Source organism: Panicum virgatum, chromosome 7N (genome assembly GCF_016808335.1).
Source record: "Panicum virgatum strain AP13 chromosome 7N, P.virgatum_v5, whole genome shotgun sequence".
NCBI lineage: Eukaryota > Viridiplantae > Streptophyta > Magnoliopsida > Poales > Poaceae > Panicum > Panicum virgatum.
This window is the reverse complement of record NC_053151.1, coordinates 49,083,121-49,092,692: the sequence shown is the minus strand read 5'-3', so window position 1 is coordinate 49,092,692 and position 9,572 is coordinate 49,083,121. Positions and strand designations below refer to the sequence as shown.

The following is a 9,572-nucleotide window of genomic DNA, read 5'->3' as shown; positions in this document are numbered from 1 at the left end:
TAATGCCACTGAGCTGGAGAAAAGATCTAAAAATGAGCAGAAAAAAGCTAAAAGGAAAGGTAAGGAGATAGTTAATAACAATAAAGAAAAGAAAACGACCCCAGTGTACAATGGAACATATACCAAGAATATTATATACAAGGAGGACCTAACAGCATAGTACAGAGGTATTATGTCTAATTACGACATATAACTAATATTGTTGTTTTCCAAGTTGAATCTTTGTGCATCTAACACTTTTCTTTATTTCATCACTGCAGATTTGTGTAGTCACTTTGCTCTATGTGTCCTCTTCTTCGATGAGCTTGACTCTCTTCCTATTCAGATATTGTCTCTCGGTTATGCTCTTATGCACACATGATCGCTCCCTGTAATTTAGTTATGACTTATGATTGTTTTTTATGTGTGTATTTTAGAGGAGAGGTAGCGATGGTGATGCTGGAGGTAGCGATGGTGATGCTGGAGGTGCTACAAACAGGGTGTTGAACCAGCTGCTGATTCAAATTATGACTGTTTTTTGTGTGTTTATAATTATATCCATCAAGAAAAATTGGACATTAATATGGTCTTGTTGGATGTGCAATCATTTCTTGCAAGATGAAAATTATCACGGTGTCAGCTGATCAAATTTATATATTCCTTTCCTCGGATTGTTGGGTATGAGAATGAAACTAATATCCTATGATTTTATGATTATCTTACCCGTGCCCGCGTCCAACTGTTGGGTGTTGCAACACGGAAAACACACACACACAAACTAATCGTATGGATTACAAAATGACAATGTGTTGGCATCGGATTTAAATGATTATCGGAAACTGCTACCTGCGAATGTTAAAGATTATCTTAGCCGCATCACAGATAAAAATATAAAATAGAGTATAGTGTATAATTGGTTGAATATTTAGTGGAAAAATTTACCTGGAAATAAAAGATTGGTCCTTTTAATGGTGAAAATTTTATCAAAGTTGTTGATGTTGAGTGAACCGAAGTGAAGGTATGCTTGTCCTATATTTTCCATGTTGCAATCATGCCAAAATAAACTATAATAGTTGTACTATCTATGGGCTTGCTTTCTTGCTCTACTCAGCCAAGGCAGCCGCAGCTCGGGAACGCCACTGCTGACTACTGCTGGGGCCCGCCAAAGCATACTCCTACTTGGAAATGGAATACTATGAATCATTTGTGGCATACTCCAACCGATATAGAAGTATTTATACATCTATTTGATATGATAATATTGATATATAGTTCTCAGCTGGCACTACCATAGTAAAGCTTGATATGATAAGCCATGAGGCATAGTTCCAAAACAATTATGGATTTCATTTATTTTTTTAGCTCATGTTTGGTTTTTATTTTATAATTTTTCTAATTAAATACGTGTCTTGCGCTATAAATTTTTTTTCTGCCCGTAGCAAGGCACGCGTACTCCACTAGTAGTATAGATAAGCCGGCAATAATACTGTTCCAAAAAAAAAAAGCCGGCAATAATGGTTCCGATTCGCGCAGACGCACCTCGCAACCAGAGTTTCTTTTCGACCATCACCGGCGGCCGTTCGTTTCGTGCCGCGCAAGTTGGTCGTGCTCCCTCCGCCGCCGGGGGGAGGGAGGAGCGGAGCGGAGGTACAAGAGGAGCCAAGCAATCAAAGCCGGCTCGGCCGCTGCCGCTGGCCTCCCGAATCCGCCCGAAATCCGAAAACACGCGAAAGCCCCCACCACACAGACACAGGAGAAACCAGAAACATCCCCCGGAAAGGCGAGAAGCGCCGAGATCGGGGGCGATGGTGGTGCGCCGGCTGGGCGGCGCGGGACGCGCGCTGCTCACGCTCCCCAACATCCGGAGGCGGGCGTCCAACTCCTGGGCCGCCGTCCGCGACACCTTCTTCTCCACCAAGGTGACGACTGACGACCTAGCCGCCGCTCCCTAATGTCCCTGCATCTACTGTGATTTTACTGATTTCGGTCGATTCGCTGACGCGCGTGCTCGTCCGATGGTCGCAGCAAGTGTTCGAGAGCCACCGCATCGTCTTCACCGTTGGCACCTCCGTCGCCTCCGTCCTCACGGCGTGGGCAGGTACGCTCCTTCGGTCCTTCCTTCCTGCAGCTTCGTGCTGGGCAGTTCAGCAGTTGCTAGGTTTCACTATTGGTCATTCTTCGGTGGGTTATGCGTCAAAATCTAGTGGCTCGTGGTTCATCTCGATTCATCAGGCTGGGTCATTCGGTCACTTTACCTGTAGTTATAAGAGGGAGTGCTGAAATCGTGCAGCTTATATGCGACCAGAGCTTTGTTCAGACTCACTTTGGTCTTGGGGAGGGATCAGGGTACGTCTAACTCAGAACTGTTATCAAGCAATTGTTTCTGGCATTCTGCAGCGAGGTTGAGTTGGGAAACTTCGAATCAATTTGTCTCCCATTTTTCATAGGACCATATGGGTTAGGCTTGGGAAAATATAATCAACCTTTGCTGTTAGATTCTTTGCTAATCCCCCAGTTTAGTTGTATGATAATTGTTGATCAAAATCAGAATTAGGTATGTATGGTATTTTCTGCTTATTCAATAATTTTTTTAAATAGGAGGCCCCACTAGCATCCCACCTGACCCAAAACTAATGAACAGGAAGAGGTTCTAAACTGTGGTCATATCTGCTTTCCACCCTCTGGACTCTGGTGACTCGATGTTGATCCATTCAAACATATATTGATAAATTTTCTGATCTGTGATGAAATCTTGTTTCCACCCTCTGGTTACTCAATGTTGATCGATTCGAACATTTATTGATAAAATTGAAGTCGCGTCACTTGTGTATTCAATTAAGAGTTTCTCTTTCACGTACTGCTTTGTGATCATAACAAAGGATAATGTGACTAATGCCCATTTTTGCTGTATCATCTGTAGTGTATATCATGTTGCTACCCATATTTTTTTGTATCTTTATTAAAAGGATACATAATATTCTAATTTTTAATGTGAATTTTCTCACTACAGGTTATTCACTCCGCCATGTGCAGCAAGCAAGGGTTGATAGGAGGCTTGAGGCAATTGAATCTTCTGTAAGCTATTTAGCTGAAATCCTGTTTCTTCTTGAACACGTAGGGTAGCTGTGTATCTTTATATTAAAGAGAGAGCACCATGTACGGGAACACAATTTCATAAGGAGTAACAGAAACTCAACAGAAATGCACCCACACAGAAGAAATAACTTTGGAACTTTCTTAGCTACTCTTTGAATACAGTGTTGCATCTTCACCACCTGTTTATGTTACTCACTTCTTCTCTTGACTTGAATTTTGGGAAGCAGAAAGTAGTAGGTGTAAATATCAGAGCATAAGAGATTGAACACGTGTGCTTTGGTGCTGTTTTGTTATTCCACTGCAGCATTTTTTTTATGGAACAAACATGCAGGATAACTGTCTATTATATAAAAACTCGACCGGCGGGGGAAAGACCGCCCCCACGGCTTTCAATTAAGAAGAGGCCAGTTGACCCCGGCCGTGAAAACCCCCGAAAGCCGGCTTCCGGGCTTGGACTGGCGGCACCTTGGCCCTGGGCCGGTCCGTAACCTTCATGGGCCGGGTTCCGTCGCCCACTGGGCCGGGCCGTAGCCACATGGGCCGGGTTCCGTCGCCCAAGAGCCGTGTCGCACAGCCAAGCTCAACGGAAGCACAGCGAGGGTTTTTTTTTCCCCACAAGCGGGGTAAATCTGCCCCGGTGGGGTTCGAACCCCCCACCTGTGGAGTGCCGCCGGTTGCTTCGCACCAACTGGGCTAACAACCTTAGGCAACTGTCTATTATATTAAACAGGAAAATTGGTCTTGAGACACTATTTTGCGTGATTTGGCTGTAGTGGATTGTTACCCACCCAGCCCCCCCCCCATAGTCACAAAGTTTCTGGGTCGACCGGGTCGAGGAACGGGGTCGAGGGTCGAGGGTCGTCATTTTATAAAATTGTGGTACGAAGGGGGTATACATCTATGGAACGATAAATTATTATGTGGGACGCGACCCTGATTCATCGGGGTCGATATCTTCGGGTCGATAAAGACAAAAACTATATATGTGCTACTAATGAAGAAACTAATCTGCACAAGCATATAAGAAACATATGAAAGAGTACATTTAGACCATGCTACACGTACTCAGCTCATTGTCTAACAAAAACCACACCAATCCACTGTCCTTAACCTCCTTATCCCAATTAAATCTGCTAGCAATGGGGCTGCGACCCCTTTCAATCCGGGACACGATCCAACCTTGAATGGGACGCTGACCCTCTTCGACCCCGACCCTCGAATCGGAACGACGTTCCCGGGTCGAGGGACGAGGCATCGACCCCGAATCCTGTGACTATGCCCCCCCCCCCCCCCCCCCCCCCCCCCCCGTTCTGTAGGAGTGTATGGCAATTCTTTGACAAGAAATTTTTTAAGGCGGCATATTTTGCTAGTGTCTTATAGGCAAATTTCCCATATTAAAGGAAGAGTAAAACAATGTCTCTGAAGGGGAACCAACAGTACCACAGATTACAATACCGCCTTAAGGCACACCTAGTATTCCAGCGCAACGTACCTTGCTGTGCAGTTAATAAGGATAACATGCTTTCTTGCTCTTCATTATGTCTCTATCTATTTCGTTCTGTTTCTAATTTTCAATTTATGGTGCATTCTGATGTTGCTGGTGACTACATTAAACATACACTCCGGACCCCAGCAAAAGGAGAAAAAATGGTGGTTTAGATCTTTATCTTGCACTACCTCACCTACAAATTTTCTAATGATAGGATCATTACCTCCTTTCCCACTTGTACTTTGTTTTTGCCTATTGACTTCCAGAAATATTTTGAGTATTTTAGTTCACTTATATTTATATTCTACCATTTCTTGATCTGTTACCAGTTGAAGAATAATCAGAAAGTTGAACATGAAGAGATAAAAAAGATTGTCACTTCCAGCAATATTAGCACGCCAGCCTATGTAGCCGCAGCGATGACCACAATGGTGGTTGGGTATGTTCTTGATGTTTATATTTAAATTCGCCTCTTTCTTTGTTACTATCCAGTTCCAGTTGGATACTACCACCCTTTGAGTTTCTGTAGTTTATTCTACAACCTGACATGTTACTTACTTTTTACATAAGTTGTAGTGTTCTAAGGCTCAATCAGCTTATATCAATATGTCCTGTACTTGATACATGTGGATTCCCACTGACCATAAGGTATCAAATTGGTACTTGATTCATTGATGTATAAGGTAGAGGAGTATATTTACTCTAAGGCTAGCTTTTGGTTGCTTTTGTGTTTTGAACTTCAGAGCAGCATCAATTGTTATAACTATTTCATACTGTGTCGAGTGTTGACACTGCCAGTTATTTTCAACTGCACAGTGCACTGTACACACTGAACAATTATTTGCAACTTTGCATTGGCCTAAATATGTTATTCTGGAATTGTCAGGTATGCGCTAGGATGGCGTGGTGGAGCTTGGTATGCTCGACGGGCCTTCCGAAGGGAGCAACAAAAGCTGATGGGTCACATGAAATCGCACAGTAGATGGCACTGGCGGCCATTCAATAGACTCAAAAACAGGCTCAGAAGAGCGTCCAAGAACAAGAGCGAGGATGCTCATCAATCGTTGGTTCAAGGCACGGATGCCCCCACAACCAGCGAGGTATCTGCGAATGTTAGCAATACTGCTCAGCCAGCAGCGGGCAGTGCATGATCTATACATACATAGATGGGCTATGATGTGAAGTTGCTAATGGTGGCCAGCCGAATCGTAGTCCATATGCTTTACAACTGACCATATGAGGTAGCCAGCCGAATGGTGGTTCATTTTTGTAGGCATTAAGGTCATAATGCACTCATTTAGCGGTTGCAGATGTGACATGGAGAAAAGTAATTGATGTGTGTCCCGTTTGCCCGTCCATATTGTACACTTATACTTCCTTTTCTGGCATGCTATTTTGCGAATTTAGACAGCCTTGTGCAGCCAGATGTTTCTAACAGTGTTGTTTCATATTGCCTTGTCTTCTATTTTAGGTCTATCGTGTTTGCTGAACTCAGCCATGCCGCAGGCATTTGTGCCCTCGACCATTTGACTTGGGCCTTGTTTAGATGCATCCAAAATTTTATAAGATTTTCCATCACATCAAATTTTTGAACTAATTACACAATTTGACTATAATTTGCGAGACGAATCTTTTGAGCCTAATTAATCTATGGTGCGATAATAATTATCAAATACAAACAAAAGTGTTACAGTACTTTACATCTAAATTTTTCACATCTAAACACGCCTTTATCCCAAGCCGTATCCAACTGAATCTGATCGGCACCACCGCCCCAACGGAAACACCCAAAGACGACGAGACAGGAACGGAGCGCATCGCGCCACGTCATAAACTCGCCACTAGTGAGCCAGTGAGTCGGCACCGCCCCATCAATCCTGCGGTTCGCAACCTTTCAAAAATAAAAAATCCTGCAGTTCTTCCCCGTCCCCCGCCCGCAGCCACCGCAACGCGCCTCCCTCCGCCGTGCCGAAGCCGGAGAGCTCGGCAGCCGCCTGCCGCGGTGCCGCCCAGCCAGCAAACAGCCGGTTCCGCCGTGCGCGTCGCGACAAAGCACGGGAAACAGCGGCCGGCACCGCGAATATACCCAGCCCGCGGCCACTCCCCGTCTCCCTCCCTCCCTCCCCTTTCCGCTTTGTTCACTTCCGCGCCGCTCGCTGCCGTGCCGTGCCGTCCCGCCCTCCCGCGCCGCACGGCTCACATCCCATTTCCACTCACCCGACCTCCCAAAACCCACACGGACTCGCGGGCGCCAGCATGGCGGTGGCCTCCGCCTCGCCCCTCCCGGCGGCGTTGTCCGCCAAGCCCGGCCCCGCCCGCTCGCCGCCGCGGCCCGCTCCCGGCTTCCTCCCGCTCCGCGCCGGCGGAGCCCCGCACCTCGGCCCCGTCGCCGCGTGGTAACCGCGCCGACCCCGTCGCGATCTGATTCGATCCTCCTTCCTCGTGCTAGTGTTCATTCGCTGCGACTCCGCGGCTTGTGCAGGAGGGGGAGGAGGTGGTTCCGCGCGGAGGCGATAAAGACGCAGCAGGACAAGCAGCAGACGGAGGCGCCCGTCGAGGAGTCCTTCCCCGTGAGGGAGGCCGCGCCGCTGGACGGAGCGGACGACCCGATGGTTCCCTCGGACGAGAGCTGGGTGGTCAAGCTCGAGCAGTCGGTCAACATTTTCCTCACGGTAATACAAGTAGCACCCAGATTTCCAGCATAATTCAACCCCCCCCCCCCCCCCCCCCCCAAATCACTGCAATCCTAGTTCCGATGTTGCATATCCGTACATCACAGATGGTTTTAGATGCTCTTCGTTCTGCAGGAGTCGGTGATCATGGTACTGGATGGTGTTTACCGTGATCGGAACTACGCCAGATTTTTTGTGCTTGAGACGATTGCTAGGGTGCCGTATTTTGGTGAGGGCTCCGTTTTGTATGCTTGCAGTGGCCTGAAGGTCCCTATAAGTTTCGCAGCGTTGATTTTTACTGCATCATTGCAGTGCTTGTTTTAAGTCTGCTTGGTTGTGAACAGCATTTATATCGGTGCTTCACATGTATGAAACCTTTGGCTGGTGGAGGAGAGCTGATTATATAAAGGTTCACTTTGCCGAAAGCTGGAATGAGTTCCATCACCTCCTAATCATGGAAGTATGCCTTCAATTTTCCTTTCCACTAGTAAATTTCATGTGCCTAACAGCTTCCTTGTGGTGTTGTGTGGAAGTTACAGTGTGCCTTCCTTTTGTTCTGTTTGTTTGTGTATTCTGTTTTCCATATTAATTGTCAGGTTCTTACTATAAATGACTTCATCCTACTTATCATTAAGCCCTTGCCTCATATCAGGAATTGGGTGGCAACGCTTTATGGATTGATCGTTTCCTTGCTCGGTTCATGGCATTCTTTTACTACTTCATGACTGTTGGGATGTACATGCTGAGCCCAAGAATGGCATGTAAGAACTCTTAACCAATTATGAAACAAAAGCCTGTTTTCTATTACCATATTCATTTCAGATGATATAATGCCTGTACCCATGAATCAAAATACAGATCATTTTTCTGAATGTGTGGAGAGGCATGCATATTCAACTTATGACAAGTTTCTCAAGCTCCATGAAGGTAAGACTGCTTTAGTGAGTTTTTCATACGATCATCTGGTTGTGGAACATGGACACATGGTATAATATTTTCGTTCATGTGAGGCAGTGAGGGCCAAATCGTTTCGATTTTGAGCCATCATCCTTCAGTCTAGTAACCCTAAAATCATCTACCCATTAATTCCTCTTATTCAAACAATTTACGGCTTAATGGCTTCTTTTTTTCTGTTTTTTTGAAAGACCTATGTCAGATCCACCTTGTAATTAGAAAAGCTGCTAGATCATTTTGCCTGCAGTTCCAATTCGATAATGTAACTACTATATGTTTCCTTTCGACAGAGGAGTTGAAAAGACTACCAGCTCCAGAGGCAGCTCTAAACTATTACCTGAATGAGGACCTTTATTTATTTGGTAAGCCCTTTCATGGGCTTGTCTTTCTTAATGAATGCATCATTTATTGATATCTGTACTAATTGCTTATACTGTTTTGCCCTCTCAGATGAGTTTCAGACAGCAAGAGTTCCATGTTCTAGAAGGCCTAAAATAGGTAAATTTGTCATCTCAATTTGTCCCCCTCTACAGCTGTCTTTTTTCCTAGTAATTTTTTCCCATTTCAGAAGGTTGGAGGAGTTCCATGTTAGCTGTACTTTGTGAAATTAGTTTCACTGCTCCATCTAATGGGGTTACAAATTCAGTGTAAAAATCTTGGTTACCACCTGTTCGTGAGACAGACATAATTTAGGGTCCATAAAATCTCTATTTTGATTCCTCATTTACTGGATTAGGGCCGTCTGGTTTGAATTATTTGTACAGCATTAACAAGATATTCCTCATTTGTTAGTTAACTGGATAGGGTTGGCCCATCTATTTCGCTGCTGTAAGACTATGCAAGTGCTCATTGTTTCCCATATTCCATTGCAGATAACTTGTATGATGTATTTGTCAATATACGAGACGATGAGGCAGAGCACTGCAAGACAATGAAGGCCTGCCAAACGCATGGAAATCTTCGCTCTCCTCACTCAGCACACAACTGCTCGGAAGCAGATATGGAATGTGTAATACCCGAAAATGATTGTGAAGGTATCGTGGATCGTGTGAAAAAGTCACTTACAAAGTAAAGTCCGAGACATCTATCTTTTGTGTTTTCAGTCATTATAGTATACAAAATTTTGATGATATTCCTTTTGTTTTTCATTTTCCCATAAAATTAGGAAATAGTCGTCCTACAGTTATTTTTTTATTTTGTGCCATATATTACAGAAGTCAGTGTAGATGCAGTATGCAACATAATCAAATGTCTTAAGTTTGAAAAGATGCCAATTCAAGCCGAGTGAAACATTGCCGACTCGCTTGTTGTGCTGTCAATGTGATTTATAAATCGCTGCAATCTTGTTGCATCGTAAAAACTCACGAGCACAATGTCCAAAA

The 9,572-nt window shown here is 44.8% G+C and overlaps 2 protein-coding genes across 2 annotated transcripts; both read left to right on the top strand.

Annotated features, from left to right (window-relative positions):
- The first annotated feature begins 1,478 nt into the window (after positions 1 to 1,478).
- Positions 1,479 to 6,012, top strand: LOC120682834. Its single transcript, XM_039964864.1, has 5 exons — positions 1,479 to 1,898; positions 2,005 to 2,077; positions 2,990 to 3,054; positions 4,894 to 5,003; positions 5,451 to 6,012. Exons 1-5 carry the CDS (start codon positions 1,494 to 1,496, stop codon positions 5,713 to 5,715), a joined length of 918 nt encoding a protein of 305 aa, XP_039820798.1. The 5' UTR covers positions 1,479 to 1,493; the 3' UTR covers positions 5,716 to 6,012.
- Positions 6,013 to 6,431: 419 nt separating this feature from the next.
- LOC120682052 (ubiquinol oxidase 4, chloroplastic/chromoplastic-like) lies at positions 6,432 to 9,489 on the top strand. Its single transcript, XM_039963797.1, has 9 exons — positions 6,432 to 6,960; positions 7,047 to 7,236; positions 7,372 to 7,465; positions 7,581 to 7,696; positions 7,889 to 7,997; positions 8,095 to 8,163; positions 8,481 to 8,552; positions 8,641 to 8,688; positions 9,063 to 9,489. Exons 1-9 carry the CDS (start codon positions 6,821 to 6,823, stop codon positions 9,260 to 9,262), a joined length of 1,038 nt encoding a protein of 345 aa, XP_039819731.1. The 5' UTR covers positions 6,432 to 6,820; the 3' UTR covers positions 9,263 to 9,489.
- The last annotated feature ends 83 nt before the right edge of the window (positions 9,490 to 9,572 follow it).